General features: G+C 39.6%; 1 protein-coding gene across 2 annotated transcripts in view; it reads right to left on the bottom strand.

The window, feature by feature from the left end:
- Window positions 1-2426: 2426 nt before the first annotated feature.
- The window catches only part of cntn4 (contactin 4), a 180335-nt gene continuing 156046 nt past the window's right edge, over window positions 2427-26715 (bottom strand). Inside the window, exons 12-23 of one of the 2 annotated variants that reach the window (XM_020592955.1) lie at window positions 23508-23635; window positions 15022-15197; window positions 12669-12789; window positions 11813-11971; window positions 10771-10920; window positions 10207-10277; window positions 8160-8394; window positions 7767-7882; window positions 6664-6850; window positions 6474-6586; window positions 5355-5523; window positions 2427-4951 (exon numbers count right to left, since the gene is read on the bottom strand). In XM_020592955.1, coding sequence (XP_020448611.1) covers window positions 4860-4951; window positions 5355-5523; window positions 6474-6586; window positions 6664-6850; window positions 7767-7882; window positions 8160-8394; window positions 10207-10277; window positions 10771-10920; window positions 11813-11971; window positions 12669-12789; window positions 15022-15197; window positions 23508-23635 — 1717 coding nt within the window. In that variant the 3' untranslated portion in view covers window positions 2427-4859. The remainder of the gene's footprint in view (window positions 4952-5354; window positions 5524-6473; window positions 6587-6663; window positions 6851-7766; window positions 7883-8159; window positions 8395-10206; window positions 10278-10770; window positions 10921-11812; window positions 11972-12668; window positions 12790-15021; window positions 15198-23507; window positions 23636-26715) is intronic. The other variant, XM_020592956.1, reaches the window with a different exon arrangement.

Here is a 26715-nt window from a genome sequence, read left to right as displayed (position 1 = left end):
TGGAATTGCCATGTGTTTTTTAAGCATTTTTTAGCATTTATGTGTTATTAAATGAATGGTCTAAAAATACTGCATTGACCTTTGTCTTTCAGCAGTTTACTTGTCAAAGGGAGTACTACTCTGCCTGTGAAATGAGGTGTATGCTGTTCTCTGTCTGAGGAGCTTTGTTATGCCTGAAAATAACTCCTGCTGCTATTGCCAGGGTTATCTCAGGTTGGGCTCTGGAGCTACAGTATTTCAAACATGTCTGTGACACAAGCGGTTTCTGGGGCATGGAGGATCTAACTGTATTGAATTGAATTATGGGAAGTGAGGGACCATGTTATTTTTAAATAGATTTTCACATGTACACCAACATCATGGAAGTGCACATCACTGGTGTACTTTTTAATAAAGGCAAATTATTTATCTAGACCTTTTTATAACTGTGTAGCCAAACTTTAGGCATTATCTGTCAAGCATTTGATTGTATAAAATCAAATCAGAAAAAGTTGGGACGGTATGTAAAATCAAAATTAAAACTGAAAATAGTGATGTGTGGAACATCTGTATCCTGTTCTACATTGAAAACAACACAGCAGCACATTATTTGATGTGATAGCGCATCAATTTTATTCTTTGTTCAAAATAAACACTTCAAGTCTGATGCTGCAACACATTCCAAAAAAAGTTTGGACGGCTGCATTTCAGGGCCAGTAATGAGGTAAAACAATGAAATGATGATTCCATTTGAAACAGGTGATGTCAACAGGTGACTGCATCATGATTTGGTACAAACATGGCATCCAGGAGAAGGAGCAAAGATGGGTTGCGGACTGCAGGCTTGTGCAAGAAAATGATTGAAATATTTAAAAAGAATGTTCCTCAAAGAAAGATTGGAAGGGATTTGGATATGTCACCCTCTATGGTGCAGAAGATAATTAAAAGATTCAAGGAATCTGGAGGGATTTCAGTGTGTAAAGGACACAAGTCTAAGCTGGATGACCGAGCTCTCTGATCAACAGTGTCCAGAAGTCAACTGCTCTGGGCTCGGAGGCATCTGGGATGAACCATCACACAGTGGAAACGTGTACTGTGGTCAGACCAATCAGTATTTCAGGAAGGAATGGACGCTGTGTGCTCCGGACCAAAGACAAAGGACCATCCAGATTTTTACCAGAAAAAAGGCAAAAAGCCAGGGTCTGTCATGGTCTGGGGTTGTGTCAGTGCCCTTGACAAAGGTAACTTCCACTTCTGTGATGGCTCCATTAATGCTGAAAAATACACAGAGATGTTGAAACAACATCTGCTGCCTTCAAGACGACATCTTCTCCAGGGACGTCCATGCAGATTTCAATGAGACAATGCAAAACCTCATCCTGCACATTACCCTGGCCTGACTGTGGAGAAAAAGGGTGTGAGTGCTGGACTGGCCTGTCTGCAGTCTCAACCTGTCCCCAACAGAGAATATGTAGCATGTTTTGAAATAAAAATTGCATGACTGAAAAGCCTTAAGACTTGTTTGGAGGCAGAATGGGACAAAATGACACCTTGATGTCCTCAGTCTGTAAATGTCTTTTATGGAACGGCAACATCACACCGTGGTAAATGCTTTACTGCCCCAACTTTTTATGGAATGTGTTGTAGCATCAGAATTGAAGTGAGAGTTTATTTTGAACAAAGAATAAAATTGATGAGGTATCACATCAAATGTATGTATGTTTGCAATGTAATACAGGACACAAGTGATTTATACATCACTATCTTCAGTTTTAATTTTGATTTGGCATGCCGTCCCAAATTGTTTTGATTTGGGGTTGTATTCTGAACAAATGCCATTTAAAATAGTGGTGCACTTTTAAGGTGGCAAAAGTGGAAAAGGTGATAAGTATGAGTTAAAGATCCCCTGAAGAGATGGAAAACAGCAGCAATGATGAGGAGATTGTAACATTCCTCCAATTAATACATGCAATGAACAGAAATGCATGAATTTTCCATCATATTTTCTACATTTTTTTCACCATTCGAGGTGTGACTGGTATTTTTTTTAATTATACCATCCTGTTGTGTCCTCTGCAGTGGTTTCATGGTGCCTGACTGGAAAATTTGTGCCACCAATTGTTTATCTGGATGAACCAATTCCTACAGTTTGGAGGGAAACATGCACTGATTTTCATTTTCTTTTGCAGATTTTCTCAAAATTCAGAAACTTTTGTGCTATATTTAGATGGAAACCCACACATCTAAGACAGTGTTTACAAAAAACAATTATTTCCCAGAATTTAAACTCTGAGGCTGATCTGTTTTACTCAGCATTAGACTGTATGAAGTGGACAGATGTAGAAAGTTTGTTTATGTCAGCCTAATCATACAGTAGGTGTATATAGAGGGAAGGACAAACAGAGCATGACATTGTTCTATAAATCAATTATCTTTATTAACACAGTATAAACAACAAACAGCAACCAAAGAAACCCTCATGTGGAGCGTATATGGACAGTGGACCAGTACATCTCAGAGGGGCTGACTGAGGCAGAAGCATAGACATGGGCCTGTCATGGTACACATACTGTACAGTATACACAAACCTATCAGATGGATGAACCTTGCATGTTCCTAAAGCCATTCAGTCGGTTTGCAGATGGACAGAAGAGAGAGGACAAAGTACAGTCATGCTGAGCAACAGCTAGCTACAGTATGAAACAGAGTTATTACATAAAAACCAAGTAAATCATCTCTTTAGAAAGGTTCTTTTATATAAATGATTTGAAGTGTACAAAACAGTATATTACACATTTCTTGATGCATGATTCTGAGCAAGACCCAGTAGCCTACAGTACACTTCCCTTCAAAGTACTACAAACTACTTACAGGTAACTGGATTACAAGCTACATACAGACTGCACTGTACCTCTGCAGCACAGCAGTCCCACATGGCCTCAGGAGACTATGAGAAAAGGAAAAGATCAGCAGCATTGTCTTTTATTAAGAATACACACCTACAAAAATGCACCAGGCCTCATATATTGCCAGTATCCCATGCGAAACAGCAGAATGCCATTCAAACTAACCTCAGTAACCTCAGCATATAGGACCAAGGATGCTGCCCCCCACCTCGATCCCGACCACATACGACATCTATCGACACAGCAGCATGTAAACATCACCGCAGCTGCTTTATAGTTCTGTTTCTATTGTTTTTGATATACATATGATAAGTTAAGGCTCTTTAAGGACCTGAGGATTTTGAACATATGATGAGGCACACAGAAGGCAAAGAATAGCTCTAGACACAGGGCTAACTGAAAGAACGGGGAACATGAGACAGCCACAAGGGTCTGGTCACCAGTGCAGGTCAGTGGCCATGGTAGAGAAAGCCAGGTAAAATGTTCTCCAATAACAGCATGGTGCTAATTCTGGTACACGATCAATAACTACCACATGGATTACTTCAGTGACTTCATCAAATATTTAGGAGTTCTTGGTCAATTTACCCAAGAGGACTGGTACCAAAAACAATGCATGCTGATGTGTTAAGCATTCAGCATATTTTTCTCACATGTCATAAGTATGAGGAAAAAAATTACCGGTCGCTACAATCCTCCCATTTGTCCAGACTGGCTGTGGAGCAATCCCTTTCAAGTGCAATTATAATGAAGTGCAGTCTTCCCAGTATTATTCAGCAATCTTCAGTTAACAGAATCAAGTGGGTATCTTTGTTTGGGTAGTAATGTGTACAGCAGGTTTGTAGTTGATGTGCTATCCTAGCAACAAATCTACATGGGACAGCCAGGACCTATCGTTCTCCCGCAACTCAGCAAGAAGAATTATTTAAGAAACACAGAGAGGTTTTGTGAGAAAAACAATGGAACTTTGTAAGAAAGCCACTTGATTTAGAAAACCTCATGCTAGCTTTAGCTCAACTTTAAGTGGGCTTTTTGCACAGAACAAGGCCTGTGGATTTTGTCCCCCATCTCACACAGTTTGGCTGAACTACAATCTGCTCTTTCAGTGTACTTATGGTATGTGAGTATTTGGACAAAAATTCAAATCTATCCTTTTTGTAATTAGCACCAGTTAGCATTGTCTCGTATAAGATGCCAACTTGAAGTTAAGATAGTCTTATTTTCTGCAGATTCATGACACATATAACAAAATTTAATTACTCAAATCCACTTACAATCAACAAATTTGCCTATATTAACACTTTAGTAAAATGTGAAGCATTAGCATGTGCTGTCTTGAGACATGATTTTATATGCTAATCCTCCCTTCATGCACTTGATATGATGACCAGTAATGACAAACACCCAACATGTCAGTGCAGTCCTTGAGGGAAATATTTTTAAAATATTGCAGAAATAACAATGCAGAGATCTAACAATAAATTGTTTCATTCACTTTGGTCTTTTTACAACCAAAGTCTTATTTTATTTTGGAACATAAACGGTGCACTGTCAAATCATGTTCTTAAGCTCCAGACTGGAAAATTTGATGATGTTGTTTGCCATGCACTTCATTGTCCTTGTCCCAATAAGCCCAGACTGACTTCAAATTGATTAAAAGAACAAAGTCTACAAAAGCCCAACATGTCATACAAAAAGATGCATATAAGACATTTTTCTTTTTAATTTTTTCTTATGAAAGCTGCTTTGGTAACAACATAGTCACGACATCGGTCACTCTCCTTTACTTGGGTTCTGAAAGAGACTCCTTCCCTGTCATCTCAATGGGGTATTTTTTATTTCTTTTTGTCAGTGTCTTCCTTCTGCCTCTAAAAATCTAAATGAATGGATGTAGTTACACCAGAGTGGGCTGTGTTTGCGTTTTGCCATAGATCTGTCTCCAAATCAGATGCAATGTCTGCTGGGAACTGTTTGTCATAAAGATGTCCGCGCTGTGAAAGACAGTGCTATTGTACTGAGAGCTGATAGAGTTGAGACCTTGGATGCTGAGCCGACTGCGTTTGGGCCTGAAAAAGTATTGAAAAGAACAAGGCTGTTAGTCTGTTCACAGTGGAATCAACACAAACTTTTTGACATTTTACTTCTTTACTCAGCTGCCTTTCCACCCCGCTTTAGTAATTACAAGCTGAAAATATTAATTTCCAAAAAATGCATGAGAGTTGTTACTTGAACAGAAGAATAAGATATTGAAAGTACTGTACTCTAAAGAATTTCAGTTTTCCATGTTTGCATTATAGTGTCACATAGAGGCCATAGTTGCACAATTGTATCATATAGCACATTATTTCCCCCATTTTCTCCCTGTTTCTTTGGAGATGATGATAGCTTATCTGTTCTGGCAAGACAGCAGGAGGGGAGTGGATTATTCAGCTCAGCTACAAGGGAGGCACTCACTAGCTGTCCACTGACCTGGTATCTTAGGGATGGTGATCTGCCTGCTACTGCTACCTTCCCCTCCCTCTCCAAACGGCTTTATTTGGATGATATAATCCTCATCAGTGGGCAGGGCGAGCTCCACAGATGTGGTGTTGGTTTCCATGACGTTGGGGCGGCTGTGTCGATTCTTCTTGTACAGCACCTGAGGACGAGGCAAGTCAGAGACAGAAGTCACAACCAGGGGTGTGTGATATGTACTATCTACTATAGTATCCTAATAGCTGTTTAAATGATGTGTGAGCTGACATTTTCAAGTGTGTGGCTCACTTTATAAAACGATCAAAAACACGCCTTGAGGGTCCACACATTCACTGCCTCATGAAACCAAGTAGGATAGACTACTGTGTGTGTGCATTTAGAGTGTACACAGTGTGTCCATGGTCACGCACCAAACGTTATGCTAGCGTAGCTGCCTAAAAATGCATTAACAAAGTAAAAAAATGACTGAACAACCAGTGCCTGGAGACAAAGTACAGACACCACCAGCCCTGAAATTTTCATTGTTAATTGTTAGATGTGGATCATCCTCATTCACATTGATGTGTTTTGGCTTTGAAAAGATGAATGTTGCTCAAAAGATGCATTAAAAAGATGGAGAAAAAATCAGCTGCTGTAAAGACAACTCAACAGCTTGTTTCACCATCTGCAAACTAAGCACCACACAGAATAAGAAGAACATGACAAGCTTCGGGAGTCTTCTGTTGACAAGAGGACCAAACCAGCCAACTTACCAGCACAAAAACATGCTCAGTAAACTTTAGCAGACTCATTCTGCAAAAGTAATGTCAATGTTTGTGTACTATTTTACTTTAATGCTTCAGTTTTAAGTAAATAAATAAGAACTATTTTTCTTAAATATCTTGTTTCCATTAAATCTTTGGTAAGCAGCAATAATTAATATGCTACTGCATTAACAAGAGTGACCTTGTACAATATAAGATAAGACAAGTACATTTTTGAAGGATGCAGAATATCGTCTTCTTATCGTTATCGACGAAAAGAAAATATCCAGATCATATATTGTTAATATTGCACACCCCCTAATGACACCAAGCATAATTTTCTAATTAAGCCAAGCAAATGGGTGCTTACTTTGTAACCAGTGACCTCTGACTCATTGTCCAGGGCTTTGACCTGTTCCCAGTTCAGAATAATCTTGGAGTTTGATGTGTTCCACATCACTTTAACTGGTGGCTGACTGGGTGCTAAGGGGAGAAAAAACATTATTGAGAGATTGACCACTAGTTAGTTAACGAAATATATGTAAAAATCTGACCCTTACGTGGTTTTTTGGTGGTAACGTTGACAGTGGTGCTGGGAGGCCCAGTTCCAGCAGTGTTATATGCCCTCAGTGAGATATAATATGTGGTGCTGCCTTTCACCCCACTGATAATAGTAGACGTTTGATTCCCTACCGTCCTTTGCAAGCTGGCCGTGTCTTCCTTTTCACTTCTACTCCAGTACCTCAGCTGAAAAGCAACAGGGCACAACCACAGACGTGAACGCAGAAAACATGAAGGACACCTTAAAAGCTTTGTGTTACACCCTGCCAATAAAGTGCAAACTGGAAACAGGGGGATGTGAACTCAACTGGATGGATGATGTGAACTGGTCTGAAAACAAGCTTTAGCAGCATGTCACCCTGTGCACCTTTTTGCTCACTGTGAGTTACACACCTCAGTTGTGTTTGTAAGATGTGGCATGTTTTAAGTTATGTGGTAAAGGGTGAGGTCAAATATGCAAAGGGGGAAAATGGAAAACAAACAAAAAAGTGCAGAATCCTCAAAAATCCCCTGCCATCAACTTCCAGTGATAACAGATTTTCTTTGTCACCCCGCTTGTCAGGGCCGAAATAGCTGGCACGCTTGACAGCACAAATATAATTTGTCTTTCCTCACAGGAATGGTTTGCTCAGGCCTGGCTCCTCGGTTGACTTTGAGTGGTCACAATTTATAATTCTGGCACTTTATGCAATATGAGTATGAATACAACATCTTTGTTTACATCCTGAATTTCAATAATGAGCAGAATTAAAATGCCAAGACCTAAATTAGTGCACCGCCACTGTCTGAAGCTGCTTTGTTGTGTGGATTAGAAGCTAAATGTTCTATTCCCTAGAGTATTGCATCAGTACACTAATCAGGGTGGTTACAGTACTTAGGTAAGAAACCCTAAACCCAAAGGCATGGGACTGGGCTAGACCATTATGCATGCAGCAAGCTATTATCTCCTTTGCCCAAGGTGCATGAGCATGAAATACTCATCAATAATAGAAGAGAACAAGATTCAACAGCATTATTTGCCATGTGCCTGCACATGTGCTCACACAAACACATTTGCATCCAATGGTAGCACACACATACAAGGTTTGTCATTGTAGCTTACCTCATACCCCAGAACTCTTTTCTTGCTGGCATTCCAGGGCAGAGCTTTCCATGAAACGTCAATCTCGGATGCAGAGAGGCTCTTGGCACGGACCCTGGTGGGCGCTCGGCCAGGCTCTGGAGTAAATGTATAAAGAGTCCAAATGATTTTAGAAGTAACACTGAGCTTTGATGACCCCTCAAAGCGGGAACATCAAACCAACTTCAAAGCTATTTGTTTCATCTGAACAACAGAGAGAAAAAAGTATGGGTAAGGCATCTGCAACTGCTGATAGACGAACGCTGGCTGCAAGATCACTGCTGCCACTGTTCAGACCCTGAATGCTTCAGCTGTAGACTTCATTAATACTAGCTGAACAAATACAGCTACTCCATAACATGAGATCATATGCACCTTCTTCAGCAGAGTAGATAGTAGTAACAGGGCCAAATGGTCCTTCCCCTTCATTGTTGTAAACTCCAACCTTCACATGAAAAGGTGAGAAGGGCTGGATGCTCTCATTCTTAAAGACATATCTGGATGCTTCAGCTGATGGTACAGCAGCTTGCATCCAGCCCGTGGCACCATGGGGACGAAAAGCCACGACATAGCCGAACCCCGGTCCATTCTGCAGTTCTTCTGGAACAGGCTGTAGAAAAAAAAACAACAGTTTAAGCACTTAATTAACTAAAAAGTAACAAATTTCAGTGTTTTCTGCATAAAGTCAATTTAATACTCATGTATTAATTTAAAGCTTTTCATCACTTAGTATATGAATAAGCTTTGTATTCGATATACTATACAGTGTGACAACTACAGACTAAACACACATTTTTGAAGCAATGCTTTGCCTCAAATATAACCTGCTGTACACACAGCAGGTTATATTGTATTACTGGACACATCCATTACACAGTACAGAGCACTCAGCATGATAAAGCATAAATTCAGTGGTTGTCCAGACCACAATATGCCTCGTACAGTATATTTATAGCTGCAGACTTCATTCTAGTGAATAAACCAACTATCTGCACTACTGTCAACTAAATGATACACTCTCACTACAAAAAACATGTCTTTTTTTTTTTTAAAGAATGGATGAACAGACTGTGTTCTATATCTATTATGGATAAGTCACAGTCCCCAGAGAATCATGGAGACTGGTGAGTTCCTGACAGTATACTTATAATGAATATGCTGTGATCTTGTTTTTACATTTATCAAAAGCTTTTAATCCAGGGGGCCATAATATTTTGCTTATTAGAGTAAGATATCACATTATGGTTGAAATGGACTGACTTACAAATACCTGCCATATTACATTATTTATTGGAAACAATTTTTAAATGCAAATACAGGGACTTATAATATGTCATTAATTGTATTAGTAGCTACAAGATCTCCTGATATTGCACATTATAAAAATCATATTCATCTTATTTACAGTAAGATATCAAAATAAAAAGAATATAATGTCAAGTATTTAGGTTTTTTGTAAATGTTTAATAAGCATTCTTTTTCTACCTCTATGTAACACACTGAAACATTATTTGGGCTTTCTACATTATGTTCTTTACATGACACTTAATAAGTACACTCAGGCACTCTTCTGTGATTTGAATAGATTTTCTGTTTCTAAAAAACAAACAACAACAAAAAAATTAAACATGTAATCTACAAATGTGTGATTACACACAGATTTGTTTTTGAGACAAAATGAGGAATGGACATACTGTATGTACAATAGTGGACAGATGTATTGTACATACCATGCGTTTATTTTGTTGTTGTAGTATATAATTGAATAATTCTGTATATTTTACAAAGGTTTTTTGTGTTTCTTTACACATGTAACTAAACTAGACACTATGCAAATAGAAATTGCCAGCATACAGTTCCCCTTTTTATTTAAGCACAAGTTAAAATTAAAAATGCAACACTCTGTTCCTGCTTTCATATCAAAAAGAAACTGCTTCAGGATTTTCCAGGGCTGAGGTGAAAGAGCATCTCTGTTAGTCAGAAGTTAGACTAATTGAACTCTTGCATACTGAAACATCAACACTGATTGTGTGAAATGTTTCACAGCAGGGTCTGATGATTTTGAGCAGCCTGTATAAATATTAGCTTTTTAAGCTGGATTGATATGGGAGGGCTTTGTAGGAATAAAGAAAGACAAAGAAAAAAGATGGAAAAGAGAAAGTAAAAAGTAAAGAAATTAAAGGGAAACAATGTTGGGACACTGAAGGAGCCATTGAGCCTAATTATCTTATTGAAACCTCAAAAGCATTTTTCTCTCCCCCAGGGTGACAGCAGCAGTTATTGCCTCTCTGTTCTTAAAAATGAAATGCCATACATTAAGCCATTCCGCTGTTATTAATGAAACAGAAGCCCAGATCCATGGAGAGTAATAACGTCTGGCTCCCAGCTCCATGGGAGAGGGGTCCTGAACAAGCTTGCTTACCTCCCATGTGATGACTAATTCGGAGCGACTACCACCGCCTCCACTCACGTTAGCTGGTGTGACCTTTGGAGCTAAAGGAAGCAGACAGATCAGCTTAGCTCTGTTGACTTCACATGGTGCTGAAAAGGCACATGTAATCACTTTCCATGTTGCTACTCCCAAATGCCAGAGAGAGGTAAAATTTTTGACATGTTTGAACTTAAGCATTCAGAAATCCAGCTTATCTCAGGTTAAGTTTTATTCTTAAGCTTTAAACTCATAAATCTCTTGGCCGCCTTCTTCAGTAAGGCAGCTATGCTGAAACGTCTGCGTTTTCTTTACCAGTCATGTTAATCCCTACCTCCTTCCAGTCTTTATGTTAAACTAAGCTAAGCAATTTAAGCATCATATATTACAGACAAACATAGGAGTGGTATCGGTTTCTTACTCTCAGCAAGAAAACATATAAACATATTTCTCTAAAAAATGAAAATGAGGAAATAAAGTCAATTAAATTAGTTTTGAAAGGACAAGGAAATGTGACAATATATGTTTTCAAAGTTTTTCTGCTCATGCAGTACTTACAGGTTCCCTTTGTCCTTGCTTGTTTAGATGGCTTGCTGGGCTCGCCAGTACCGATGGTGTTGCTTGCCAGGACTCGAAATTCATACTCCACCCAAGGGCTCAAGTCTATTACTGTAGCTGTCAGCCGGTGGCCCCCCACCACCTCAGGAACTGGCATAAAACACATGGTGCCCCTTCAGTATCAAGAAACTTTGTTGATGTGTGTGTTTGTGTGTGTTTTCTAAGTGTGTGTCAGCTTAGCATCAGTAGTAGACTGTCCTCCAGGGCTGACAGGCCTAGTAGGACTCCACCACAGGTACATAGGACAGGTGTAATTCCTCACAAGGACACATAATGCACAGACAAACAAGAACACAAGAGAGCACAACAGAAGAATCACATGTAAAGAAATATAACAACTATTAACTTACCAATCTGGCAATATTTATTTAATAAAGCATGCGTGATATTAAACACTGTTTATGTAAAGTGGAATTAAAGCAACGAGCAAAATATAGAAAGAATTTTTGGTAATTCCACTAAAAATGACACAAAGTCAATTTTTTTATTTTGAGGAAGGAGTTTTGTCTATGTGCAAGCCAAGGACATAATGTAGTTTTGTTTCAAATATATGATCATGATGCAGTAAATCAATGAAGCCAGTAAAATTATCTTGTATCAAAGTGTCCTTAATTCAAAAAATATCAATAGAACAGAATATACAATACGGGACAAAAGCACATTATCCCAGTCATGCGTGGATTCTAAGGGCCCCGTTAAAGAGGATATGTGGAAAAAATGCTGTGGCGCTATCACTTAACTATATTATCAAATTACAGCCCTGACAACAAGCTTCATCATTAGTATGGCATCCATGTTTCAGGATTCCCAAGAGTCACATAAAATGTTGGCCAATGGTCACGCAACAATTGTGTACCATTTGGTGCTGGGGGGAAAAATGACATCTCCAGTATTCTCACAGGTAAGGCACTCTTCATTCTGCCTCACGAGTGGCCCCCTCTGTGTGACTGGAGGAAGCCACGGCTGGTTAGAGAGAGCTTACCTGTGGTGACAGCCTGCCACCCCAGGGAAAATGGTGTCCTGGCCTGGATGGTGTATGCTGTAATTGGACTGTGATTATCAGGACCAGGCCTCCAGGACAGAGAGGCTGTGGTATCAGTCACTTCTTCTACATGGATGCTGGTGGGGGGCCCTGGGGGACCTGATAGATGGTATAGCCAAGCCGGAATGAGGAGAGAAAGATAAGAGAGACAGACGGAGGAGGGAGGAAGAGGAGGGAAGGGCAGGGAATGTAAATCGGGAAGAGATGGGAAGATAGTACAAGGAGTCACAGTGGTTTTAGCACCTGCGGCTACTGTAGCGAAGTCAGTTCAGTGTGAAACTGTTGGGAGATATTTGGTCTAATTAGACAGCAAATTTCCTTTAAACCTTAAAGAAAGAAATTTGTATTTGTCATGGTTTTCATTCTTTCTTCAGTATTTTTATATCTTCACCAGTGAGGCATAACCAGTCACAGTCAACATTAATCACTAACAGGTTCTTCAGTAGCAGATGAAGATTATTTAAAAATGAAAATTATTTAACTGTTTTAAAACCTTAAACACTGGCATATGATCAGGCAGTCCACATACTAAAACAACATTGTATGTATGTTATATATATTGACAATGTTCTATCTTATTTACAAAAAATCTGAAATGGAGAACATATGATATATATACAGTACATTGTTAGACAAAGCAATACCTATTGTGACGTTTTTGAATTGTGATATATTTAAAGTCCATATATTGTCCCATCCCTATAAACAAGTATCTAGTCAGTAGACATTTTCATTTGAAGTATGACCATTCATAGTGACCATTCAAGTAGTTTATAGTCCCAATTTTACAGCTTACCTCTGACAACCAAGTCAACAGCAATAGAGATGCTGTCCACCTTTGTTTGCACGGCACACGTATATTTCCCCGCATGTCTCAGCTGGATGTTTCGGATCATAATGTCTCCTGCCGAATGCTGCTGTCATTCAACACACACACACATGCAGAGTTTGATAAGCAATAAGCCTCCAGCTATTGTAATTCAACAACTATACTGACTTTCTGGCTTCATGGGAGCAAAGGCAGCTGAACAAAGATCTTATGTGTATCTTGAAAAATAAGTCTGTTTTCTCATGCAGTCTTTCCCTCCGTATTCTGTGAAGGACAGAGAAATGCCTCCCTACATGCTTTTATTTTATCACAACTATCACTATATAGTAATTACAGAAATGTGTTTGCTCTAATAGCTTGATTTTGATTGTGGAATAGAGCGGTTTCATACATTGTAAAGGAGGAGCTAGTCTAATAGTTCTTTATGGGAGCCTTTTATTCCATCTCTAATTGCAGTTTCTACTCCCCGTATGACCATTTCAATAGAGAAGAGCAGGTTTAGTCATAAATTTGACACAGCAGTAAGAGTTCTCTGGAGTGGCTGGTATGTAGCCCAATCAATGTTAGTGTAGACAATAATTTAGACTGTAAATTACAGTACAAGAATCATCTGAATCATAAAGGAAACAGGAAAGACATGACAGTGCTGTATTAATTTTCCTCTTTATCCATGCAGTTTATAAAGGAGTCTTTTTTTAGGTAAAAAGAGGCATGTGAAGATAAACTGCAAACTGTTAAAAGTATACAGTGGATGACTGAGACTGGTTGCAGGGTGCATATGTAAAGCTCATTTAAAAAAAAAAAACACAGACAGCAATTTTCTGGCCATAAATAATAGACCTGATACAAACATTCCTTCTGCACTGTGGCTGAATTTATTATGAACCTACTAAAAGAAGTATAATATTGATGTACCAATGAATCTTCAGTCACATTTCGACTTTTATTCAGTACACTGTCTGAAGGGAGTTCAAAATTAAAACAAGGTCTTTTATGTAACAGTTTTTTTTAAAGAGCACAATGGCACTAATTAAAAATACAAATAAAATAAATACCACAATAAGAAAACATTAAGGAACCTCCCTGTAAGCTCTTTGTGCTTTATCAACTACTCGTTTTAGTGATTGGATAAATAAATCTTGATATCAAGATAAAGCCTACATTACTTTACATTAGCTGTGAGTGAAGCCTTGCACTTTGCCTGTACAGGTATCCTATGCATTTTTGCACTAATGTTACACACCTAGCAGATAGAGTGGCTTATTTTGTGGGTAAAATTCATACATTATTTCTGTGCTCCTTCTTTCATTTGTGCTAACATTATTTTTATTTTTAGGGTAACATTACTACCACAGTTGACGGTTTGAGGCACTAATAAGCAATTTCTCACTATGTGTGGAGCTAACGTTAAGCACTCTTGGTTAGAACTGCTACCAGCTGCTGTTTCTAAAAGTCATGGGCAGAGCCAATGGGGGGGGGTCAGGGGTGGCACTGGCCAACCCCAGAATTTGGCTACCCTCCGTGCTACCCCTGTTAGAGTCAAAATGTGTTGATTCTCAGCATTCATGAATGAAAAATGAAAAACAGTTATTGCAACTGTTGACTTAAATACAACTAACATTTTTCTGGTACTTAATAACTGATATTGGTGAACTTAGTTTTATTTCATATCATTTATGAAGCATGATAGTTGCATTCATTTCTCCAACTGTGTTGTTGTGGAGTACTTGGTATGATTCTCCTCAGTGGAGGGAAACCACTGTGTAGTAGTGGCGTCCCTGGGCAGGAGTGAATAAGGAGCACAGCTAACGTTAGCTAAAGAAAGCACAATGTGTCTTATTTTTACACAAAGTAAACAATTTGAGTCTTCATAATGTATGTTTTTTTATTTCATAGAACTAGGGGTTTAATTTATCTTTTACATCTATTTCAAATGTACCACCCCTCTCTGAGTCTGTGCCCCAGCCTGGCCACCCTTCCAAAATTTTATAAATTCACCCCTGGGACCAATTAACAGAGCTGACAGATGCCTGTCAAAGTGTTGTGCATTAAAACATATTTTGAAACACAAGGACAAATGCCACATTTACCTCTGAACAGTAACTGTATTTTTCAGCAAGCTGCAAAATTTCTAAATAGTGAAAATGTCCAAAAATGATAAAATCTATCATAATTGTGGCAATATGAGTTCTGCTCCTCTGCTCTATACAAATCCTTGAATGTTAGTCAATGTAGCATTCACAACATAACAGCCTGTTTAAAAATCAGAGGCCTGATAACCTCACTGGCTGTGAGAGACCCTTTGGGATTATAGACTTACACCTCCTACTTTCTCAAAAAATCCACCCTGGCTCCCAAAATGGATGAGCTGCTCATTGAAAAACCAGGTGAACTTGAGCTCCAGAGATGGGTCATGGCTGACTTGACAGGGCAGGACCACACTCTCTCCCACGGTGACATCCAGCGTAGATGGCAGGCTGGTGATGATGGTCGGCTCTGGAACACACATTCACATCCATTCACGTTTGATCAAACTCATTGTTCTGCTCTCCTTCTCCAAGCATTATAATTCAGTACAGGAAACGGCTTTGTGAAAAGCCAAGCCCTTCCATCATCCTTATGGATATGTCAGACTCAGTTAATAGAAGGATATACGGGACAGAGCACACAGCAAACTAGGGTGCATAGCTACAATAACTGGTATTAGTTTCAGCCTGAGCTCGTCTCTGTGGGGACTTGGAGATGTGTCTCTCCTGCATTCTGAGAAACCTCTATGTGTCACTGTCAGCTCAGCCTTCAGCCTGGAACTCTCTCCGATCAGGCCAAAATTCCCTAAGCGCACTGCTAGGAAAACAGTAAACAGCAGCGAGCATTTCTGCCAGTCGTCACTAGTCTCTTTTCAAGCCTGGAGTGCATTACAGTGGCATCACATGGGAATCAGGCAAGCATCCCTTATCTGCACTTGTGAGTGAGCAGTGGAGGAGGAAGGTGGAAGGACATGAGAGAGGCAAAATACAAGAGAGAGGCTTTGTTCTTAGAGTGTAAAACACCCATCTCCCTCTTGGGGGTGCTGTGATTACTTGGCTGAAATTACTGTACCACTCTGAGCACATGGACTAAATTAACCATGGCAAATGATCCCTGTACAGACATAGGTTCATGTAGAAAGTGCCGGCAGTGCAGTCTTCATCTAGACTGAATTCGATACCTTCATTGCATTGCCCCCTTTACTCTACTCCCCCACACACGCATACACGTGCACACACACTACAGCCATAGGCTCCCGATGTGATTTATCTAGTCATTTTCTGATATCAAGACAAAATGCTATCAGCTGCTAGGTTCCGTCACATACAAGGTGAAAGTGAGTCTGAGAGGCCCAGTCCTTATTGCTGGGGCTAAATGGTGAGCACTGACAGAACAATAACAAAGTTGTAATAACATACAGAAGGTATTCAAGGGTCTGGGTCTACTCTGCTCTGCTTCTAAAGGCCAGCTACACTTTGTAGAACAAGGGCAGAAAGGAAATAGAAAGCCAAAAACATTTAAGGGCAAGGAACACACCTTTCTAAAGAAAAAGTGTCAGGGCTGCTTTCACTTTTTTTGGGGGGGGGGGGCTTTCGTTAGTCTAAATGATTTCAGGAGAAGGAAGTAGCAAAAATTAAGTCTTAAGAAGAATCTACAAGGAAATACTTACATAGAACCACAGTCAACAATATTTACTCCTCTATCTCTGCAGCATGGGAACATATAAACATGAATATCCTTCATTATTTCTCCAGCAGGATTGGTGTATTTACCTCTTCTCTAACATGAGCTCTTCTGCTTGTCTCTGACCGCCTCCAGGGATTCACTGTGACAATGACGGCAGGAGTATGCTTCCTTATTACCTTCCTCTGTCATAATTTGTGACAGATTATATGGACGACCAAGGCTGGTTACACAACCACACACTGGGCTCTTGAGCATAATTTGATTGATTTCCATCTTGTACAGTATAATGCCTTGTTACCTACTGCCTCTGTAAATGAGAGTATAGTGACCCACTCACTTAGCAGGGTCAGTCAGAGACAAGATAGAGAGCATGTTAACTTGCTGAGACAGACTGGGTGGCACCTCAGGAATTGCTGTTGAGGTGCGTCAAACCTGTGCCTGGCACTGTGCCAGGCACAGGTTTGTACTTAAGTTGTTGAAAATTTCAAATGCATTCTTTCCAAAGTGACACGTGAGAATATTTAACATAAATAATTGACCATAAATTAATGAAACATGTCTTGTGAACTAAGTAAATGTGTACACACCTGTAACCTTTTGTAATGACAAGTGTCCAAGGTGTAATTTCTCCTCTCAGGAATAATAGATCGGTAGGATATTGATCTCCATCTAATGTACTGAAATGGAAATCCAGACTGTTTTGTAATTTAGGAGAAATATTTGAAAAAGCTTAAAGATATACTGTACACTATTGCTACTAGTTGTTACTGAGTTAAGGGGATTTCAGATAGAACACGATGAGCGCTGTGCTCCACTATCAAACTCATTCATGTGGATTAGGAAGCTGACATTTAGTGTCTGTTGAAGGCATACAATTTAGAAGTATAGAACATTAAAAACACTAGGAAGGTGGTGGTTGGGGTGGATGGATATGTCCAATAAACACCTAACTTTCAGGCAGACAACTGGACATTGAGTATCGTGTGTGACAGACTTTTCATTTGAGTGTTTTAACTGAACCCAGGGGCTTTCCCTAACCCTAACCATGTAGTTGTTGTGTCTAAATGTAACCATGTCAGCCACTGTCTTTTGTTTTTTGCTGCCAGAAAAAGGTTACAATGTCACAATTTTGGAAGGGTTATTGTGAGACTAGTACATTTTTCAAACATGAAAAACATAATTTGTTTCTAAACTGTATATCTCAACTCAGGACTTTGATATTATTGAGACCATCAGTCAGATGAGAGCTCCCTTCTCATTCTGACCTGCCCTTCATATGATTACTATCTAATTATGTTTAGGCAACACTAAAACTACTCGGTCAAGGTGTGAGATAGAGCTAAAGCATATGGTGATGTAATTTTCTAAAACAGTTGAGCAACATAATTTTTAACAAATGTTAGTCAAACAGGACTAAAACATGTATTGCTAGAGACTATTAGCTGCAGCTTCTGTGCTGTAGTGAGTACTTACTATATGGCAGCAGGACGGTGTGTGTATGTGAGGCTAGACGTGTGTGTGTGTATGTGAATGAGGTGAATGGACAAAATATTGAAAAATGCTTTGAATGCAAGTACGTATGTAGAAAAGCACTGTATAATTACAAGCCCATGTATTTTGGACTGGATCAAAACAAACTAGAATGTCCATGTTAAAGAATGATGTGTTCCACGATGCAATAATGTGTTTTTAATAGTTTTAGAAAACAGTGTTGCTCCAATAATAGGCTGTACCAGGCTTTGGATACACAGACAAAACCTGTGAGTCAATTCATTGTTGCTTTTGTTCTTTTCATGAGATATGGTGTTCATTAGAAAATGATAACTTACCAGACACACTGTGGGGTCTGATTAGGTGTAGGCGACTTTTCTCCAGTATTGTTAAATGCTTGTATAAATGTAGATGGAGAAGTGGATGAATGTTTTATTGTTTAAGCAGCGACTAGCTGGACCACTACTGCTAAACAGCAACAGCAATCACAGCACTACATTCCCTATTATGGCAAAGGAACTGACAGGAAGTGTAGGGCCCTGGGCACCTCCTGTAGCCAAACAGATGACTTACTGACACAGGCTCACAGTGGGAACACTTAGAGAAGCTGTGCAACAATAACATATGGTTTACCAGGAAACAGAACGAGCTAACGGTTACCAAATGACTCCCTGCTCCTCTTCGAGGCGTACCGACATGCCTCACATGGCCAGTTTCACCAGTCTTTCCACAAAAACCAGCCATCATGAATAATGCTCACACTCCTCTCTTCCCCCCTGTGCAGAGTCTCTCCCTGTTTTAATGGTCTAAAGCTATAATATGTTTGTGTTTATTCTCCTTGAGTGTATACATACGCTCTAGTTTTTTGCACAAGGTGAATGATGTGAGGTTGAAAAATGCATGGAGGAGGGCATGGAAGAGCCACAGGCCACGTGACCTGAGTATTGTGAAAACATATTATTTGAGCAAAGCCTCAGCCTCACCCTCAAAGTCCTTCAAAATGAGATTCATGCAGTTGATCTGGAGCCATGAAGGTTCAAGACAAACACAGGCTTGTAAAGGAAATATTCTTTCGCTGCCTCTTTTAAAATCCTTCTCTAAAAAAGATCGGTAAAGATTGGGCTAAGGTTTGTACCATGTATTTAATGGTAAATTACTATGCATCAAATTGTATTCCACGTTGCTCAAAAAGCCCATTAATCTCTCGGGTCAGTTTGGAACAAAAATTTGGCAACTGTTAACAAAAAGAAAACATTTCACAATCTGATTTTACCTCCCCTTACTTTTCAGATCAACAAACCAACAAGAATGCTTCCACCAGCACAACACAAACTCATCCTACGTGTGTTTTGAATGCCACTTATTTTCAAAGGACAAATCAAAGACAAAGGTCTCCCAAGTACAAACCTCAGTTGCGAGGAGGATCGCTGTTTATATTGCTCAACAGATACATAAAAGATGCTCTCAATATTGTATTCGCATGCAATGCAGTGGTACATCTGTAGCAACCTGCTGGTGATCACTGACAGATGGCTGCTCATTATTTTTCTATATGGCTGTCAGGATCACACATCACATTTATTTCACATATTTGCAGACATTCAACATTGACTAAAGAGCCAGGTCATCAGCTCAAATCATCCACCTGCGCTGCTGGTATGTTATGACGATGCAGCTGACATTTCCTTTTGCTGGCACAGCTCTGTGAGGTTTTCCTCTTGCCTCTTATCCACAAACCTCTTTATCATTTCACCTAATTATTTTAGTTTGTGTGTATGTGAATATGGCAAAGCTTGCTCTTACGAAATGGTCCACTTGCTAGTATATTTTGTGTCTTCTAATGTCATTTTCTGGTTGGCTGATTTGTAGACGTGGGTCGTCGCAGCTGTCACTTTGTGATAATTCGGGCTCTGACAGTACATTTCTATATTTTGAATTGCTTGACAAGTGTCAAAATGCAGTCTAGGACCACTGTTTTGGATTGACAGTCAAAGATTTTATTATGTTTCTCTTGTAACTGTCAACTTTGGCCTCAGATAGACCAAAGACTTAGCCCTTAGCATAATGACATTTCCTAATTAGTGCTGAACAGAAAGTACATCTTAGGCTAAGGGAAATGTCCTTAGTTTTGGAGGTATTGAGTCACAAACCAAAGTATTGAAGACATTTAAATTTTGACTTGATGATGGCACTAGAATGAAAGGTTAAGGGATCACTGACGTTATTACAGTTCATCCTCATGGGACTTCTGCTGTTGGGAACAAAATGGTAGCCCAACGACACTGTCATCTCTAGAGCCACACTGGTAATGTAGAATAGCTAAAAATGGTCAAATACACTGGCTGGCCACTTTAATAGGCACACCTGGACAATTGTACAGTATGTACTTCAGTGCTACCCTTCCGCCTTAACATCTGTGAAGCTCATGAAGCTCAAAATGTTTCAGCTTTTTATGAAACTGTCATAAATGTATAGATTCAATTTTCTGTTTATTATTGAGGTCATAGTTAAAGGTGGAGTTGTACTGTGCTACATTACATTTAGAGGTATCTCTATATTTTTTGTCTTCCCCAGCTACATACATGAGAGGATCAGACTATTAGGAACACCTCTGAATATATTGTAGATCAGCACAACTCTGTTGTATGCAATTGCGTTGAATTCCATACAATTGTACAAGTGTGCCTATTAAAGTGGCTGGTCAGTGTACATCAAATGCAATTGAACATGATACAAATTAAACATGATTTTTCACTTTCAGTGTTTGGAGCTCACAGGCAATGATCGAAGACAACCCTAACTGCAACGGCTCATCTCCAATGTAATCAAAATTCAGGGAGCACTTCTATAATCAAGTGCAATTAATCTGCTAATATCCCCCCAGTGTTGGAATAATGGGGACATTAACAGGGCTCATTTGTTGTGACTGCTCCTCCACTGTTTGCTAGGTGGCTTATTCACAGCAGGAGATGCGGAATGCTTTGTGACAGACATTTTTCGGCATTCATATCACCAAAGTCATCTACTGCCATCTCCCATAAGGGATGCTCCCACAACACAAATTTGTTCCCACTAAACAGGTTTCCAATCCTCAATAATATAGTGCATGTAAATTACCCCTTCCCATTTTCCAAACAATATCGATTGTGACAGAAAGGCACGAGATCATATACAGGAAGATTTGTACATCAGCTGCAGAAAACAGCTTTAACATCTGATGATAGAAAGGAAGCCAGTGAGAGAGGGTGTCAAATTAAACCCATATTCCCTTTCACAAGAATAATAAGTGGATAACGGCACCATCTATTTAGGCTGAGAAGACATACAAGGGTGTGTTTTCTTGCAGATTGATTGGAAAATCACATATAGGCCATCAACCTGCAGCTACAGTGAGAGCGGCAGGTTTCACCCCCCCGCCCACTCTCCCTTATTGGCTGGGGGTTCTGTACCATTTTCATTTCAGTGTGTTAAATAGGTGTAGAGTGTAACTAGCAGAGTGCAGCAATGCTGCACTTTTCATTATGCTCAAAGTCAAGCTCTGGGTTTAAAATTTCACAGCAATTAACACGTACATTCCAATATCTATACACCTTATCCTAAAGAACTGGAGCTAATCCCAGCTGACATCTGGCAAGAGGCAGAGTACACTCCAGACAGGTCTATCACAGGGCTGACCATTTAGAGGTACCAGTCAACCTAAGCTGCATGTCTCTGGACTGTGGGATGAAGCCGGAGTACCTGGAGAGAACCCACGCAGGCACAGGAAGAACATGCAAACTCCACACAGAAAGGCCCCGGGTCCGGCCGAAACCAGAACCTTCTTGCTGTGAAGCAACAGAGCTAACTACTGTTCCACCATGCCACCCGGGGGGAGTGGGGTAGGGGTACAAAAAGCAAAAAAACGTTGACATTTTACATTGTTAATTTCACTACTTCAATTATGCAAAGGTTACTGATTATTTCTGCAGAGTCGTCAATGGGAGGCAGATCGAAGCATCAGCAGAAATCAGTAGCAAGGAGCACTGTAAGCTCTCCCCACATCCTTGACTGCTGCTGACTTCCAAGCATTCATAATATATGAAATCTGTCTTTTATAAATTCAACAGAAAAAGGAAACATGGCTTGATAGCAATTCACAGAAGACAGATCTGGCCTGTAGTTAAAAAAAATCAATTATGTGATGATTGTTCTGGAAACAGGGGGTTACTGTATACATACAATGCAAGACATTCTTCTTGTTGTTATCCATAACCACACTAATAGATGTTTTTCAAAGTATTCAATCAAACACTACCTTGTAGGGTTAGAAAACATCAATTAAACCAGGTTTCTATAAGAATGTCTTAGAAAATTGGAGAAAATAAAATCTGATATTTTAGCAGACTGCTGCTCTGTTGACACGACATTTCAAAAGGTTTTACAGATTGCTAACTTATTAAAAAAAGACAATTAAATGGACTGAGCCTTGGAGCAAAAATCATAAACTACAGGAGCGAGGGAAGAGCTGTAGACTTCATGGAAAAATGATTTAAGCTCACAGAGTGGTGGAAAACAACATTTCTCATCATGAGTTTTTCTTTTCTTGTCCTGTGTTGTTGTTTTTTTCCTTACAGGTGAAAGGTTTATACTGATTAGTGTGTGCTGCCTCTTCACAGTTTGTTACACTCTCTTAGGTGGGTGTATAAAGATCCTGTCTGAATTTGCAGAGCAGGACCCCACCCTTAGAGTTTATCTTAACGTGTCAGAATATGCTGCTTGTAATAAAACTAAGGAAATACAATGGTAGCTCTGGTTTATCTAAAGATTTGATGAAAATCTATTAAAATATACATAGACATCTATACCAGATCTTTTGAATGATGAGGCACAAACTTTTATTCCAGTATTTCAACAAGCTGAAGATCAATAATTCTATAAATCTACACAAACTCTTCAACAAGGAAGGTCAAAGCAGAACGAATAAGAATAACACATATGACCCATGCAACCTCTGTGAAAAGGGGGTCACAGTGAGGGCACAATTCATTGAATATGAGAGAACATCTCCCAGGAACTACCCCCTGTAGAGACAGGACACAAAAACAGCAGTGTGCACAGAGTAAAGCCACTCCATACACTGCACCTTATACCCAGCTCACATACATTTTTAATGAAATATAATAAGTCACAGGGCCATAGCAGAAATGCAATCTCCACCTCACATGATCTAACAACACTAGGCCTGTTTCACACAGCATATCATCTGACAGGAGTGGAAGCAGCGAGGCAGAGAGCTGAGTGTTTTCAACACCTCTGCAAACACACAGCAACCGAGGTGTATCTGTCTCTCTAGTAATGACAGCACATCCCCACTCCTCATGACTTATCAAAAGACGAAGAGAGCGAGCTGGTTGGATGCTTCAAATATGGTTGTCCTCCGCTGGTCATTTTTTATTTATAATATTTCAAGGCATAAAATGAAATATCAAGCAATTCTATGTGCTGTCAGAGCGAAAAAAACATGCATCTTCAAAAAGTGTCCAGTACTTTATTTGTCATGGTCCCTGCTGACTGAGCTGCCAAACAGACAGCGATAAAATGTAAACAGAGAATACGACGTACCTTTAACTGTGATGCTTCCTGTGCTGCTAGCCACACCAAACTGGTTTCTTGCCACACACGTGTAGAGGCCTGCATCTGATTTGGTTGCATTCCATATCCGAAGGTTACCGTTGTCCAGGATGGAAACTCTGTGGTTAAAGAAGGAAATAAATTTTATTAGTATTTTATTAGTGCTTCTACTGTTAGTAACAGATGCCTGCATGCATACAATGCATACATAGTAAACATTTGACTATGCATTGCTGTCACACTGTAGCAGCAAACATAAATGACTAATACAGAGCAGAGAACATTGCTCAGTGTCTGTAATTAGGTTCTGAAGACAATGCTGAGAAACAGGATTGTATTTTTATTTGTATTTCATGACTTCAAGGTATCTAGGAAAACAGTGGCTTCATGGCCTTTATACAATGTCCACAAGTGCTTCAGAAAAGGTCAAAGAGCCTTAACAAAACTTGACATTTTCTAAATAACAAGCAAAAATGAAAATCGTGCCCTTGATTACATGGTACTGTTGGAAATTGAGGGTGGATCAACTCATGAAAGCACACAGAATTTTAATTATCTGAAATGCTCTGCTGAATCTGCAAACTGTAAATATGAAATGGCATCAGCCTGATTGTGAGCGGGGAAAATGATGTGTGGCAGGCAAATTGCTCTCCTCACCTATAAATGAGTTCACATATAAGTCAAAGGAGTCAGAGTAAACAGGTTCATCCACTATTAGATGGCAGAAAGGATTTCACCCAAAACAGGGAGAAAAGGGGGACACTATTTTCTTTAATTGCAGCTTTTTTTATTTTTATATCAACACTGAATCAAATAACCCATCAGATGGGTTGCTCACAGAAAATTATTACCCAAATCTGCAGTTCCCTCCCCTCAGCTCCAAGATAGTGTTGTAGATGTGTACGGTACGGCCACATTGTGACAAGTTAAAGTGAGTGGCTTCACGTTTCCAGCCCAGAAGTTTCCATTGTGTTTTGGTTAGCCATGCTGCTAACATAGCCTACTCCACCTTAGCACCAATTCTACCACCAGTGTGTCGACACTGATAGATAAAAAACACCGTTTAACATCCAGTACAAACAAAAATGCATGGCGTGTTGTTATGGTGAGTTAACTGTGGCTCAAATTTTACAGTGAATAGCAGTGAATGCTCATATTCACAGAGTAAACAAGAGTCTTCTTCCTATGGGTATGCATGCCCCGATTGTCCCCCATACATGACTGGTCAGCGCAGTGCCTTTTCCGAATGATGTCACCATCTGGTGTGGAGAAAGTTGAACCAGATCCAACTTTTTTGCTGCACGGGGTTTCATCAGTTTGCCGGAGCCCCCTGTGATGCTGGTGCTGGCTGCGACGAATGCAGTGCCCCATAGGAATGAATGAGCAGGGCTGTGTTTTTTCACACATTTGAAACTCAGTCACAGCATCACATTTCTGGCCAGACACTGGCTCACACTGACCAATGTAAAGTGTAATTGTTTTGATCCTTTATATTCAATGATCTTATGCATGACCATTTAAAATAATCTATCACAGAGATTTTCAAATATTTACAGTGGCTTCTGACAGACCACTTGAGAGCCCTTCGTGTTTTGGTACTGTACGCCTTTGAGCGTTTAAGTGCCTTTGAGTATATTTTGGACAGGTTATTGTGTTTTTAAAATCACTGCAAACTCATAACTCAAAATGACAAACTGAAAACATGTTTTAAAAACTTTTGCAATTGTATTAAAAATATAAACTGACATCTTTCATTTACTAAAGTATTCAGAAAATGTCCTGTATCACTCCAAACTGTGCTCAGGTGCATCCTGTTTGCTTTAATTGTCCTTGAGATGTGTCTAGAACTTGACTGGAGTCCACCTTTGACAAACTGAATTGACTGGATATAGTATAGAAGGGCACTGTATTATAGCACATAAGGTCCCACAATTCACTTTGCAAGTCAGGACAAAATACAAGCCATGATGCTCAAGAACGCTTTGTACACTTCTGTGTTAAAACTGTGGTAAGGTACAGATCAGTGGCAAGGGTATAAAACCATTTCTAGGGCTTTGAGTGTTCCCAGGAGCACAATGACCTCAATCATTGTGAAATAGAAGTTTAGAAGCACTAGGACTCTGAGTAACCGGACAATAAGGGTCTTGGTTCAGGAACGTGACCAACAATCCAGCAGTCATTCTAACAGAGCTTCAGAAGTCCTCTGCTGAAGAAACACGACCATCTCAGCAGCTCTCCACTTTTAGTAAAATGCATATGGTTGTCCATTCTAGGGATGGGCATATTGATACTTCAATACCCGCCGGTCGATATTTTGGAGTCAATACTTTTTTAAATATCGCGATACCACTGCGCTAATACAAAACGTGCAATTTGTTTTCACTTCTAAGAGTTTTAGGTATTAATTAAATTTATGTGTGAAAAGCAGCTCTGGCGTATTTTAGATGGTTTTCCATGTCACATGATTATGGCAGCAGCCTGTCAGAGCTGAAGGCTTACTGCACAGCCTCAGTCAAGCCTCAATCCTTACTCTGCTGCTCAGAGTGAGCTCAGTCAGCAGCACCGCGACGTGGCAGCATGGATGGCCGAGAGAAAAAAAAAAGTGCAGCGTGGTGCTATTTTTCACCCACGACCAAAGATAATGCCATGTGCTCCGTCTGCAATAAAGTGGTGCCACATAGCAGCAACACTAGCAACCTGTTTAAGCATTTAAAGACAACACACCCTGATACTTTTAAAGAGGCTGAACATCACCATGAAGACAACCAGCAAGCCTCAAAGTCCCCTGCACCACCTGCTGTCCATCAGAAGACATTGCATGAAAGGCAAAGAATATCCAGGTAAAGTTGACAGTTGATGTGTTATAGGTGACTTAAAAATTGAGCGAACCATTATTCTATTAAACTACCCCAAATATGTAACTGAGCTACATGAATCTTGGATGAAGCCATGTTCCCCACTCTTTCATTTAGTTGACAAACGTGAAGGCTCATATCCTTGTACTGTATATATCAGAACATACTGACAAACTGTTTTGTTCAGTTGACAAACGTGAAGGCTCATATCCTCGTACTGTATATATCAGAACATAATGACAAACAGTTTTGTTTCTAGAATGTTATTAATGGAAGTAAATTTCCTTTAAGGTGCAAAAAGTATTGCTATCGGAATGAAGGAAAAATGTTTGTATCGCCCATGC

Source organism: Monopterus albus, unplaced genomic scaffold, assembly GCF_001952655.1.
Source record: "Monopterus albus unplaced genomic scaffold, M_albus_1.0 scaffold18.1, whole genome shotgun sequence".
NCBI lineage: Eukaryota > Metazoa > Chordata > Actinopteri > Synbranchiformes > Synbranchidae > Monopterus > Monopterus albus.
Note: the sequence above shows the minus strand (reverse complement) of the source record. Positions and strands in the feature narration are given on the sequence as shown.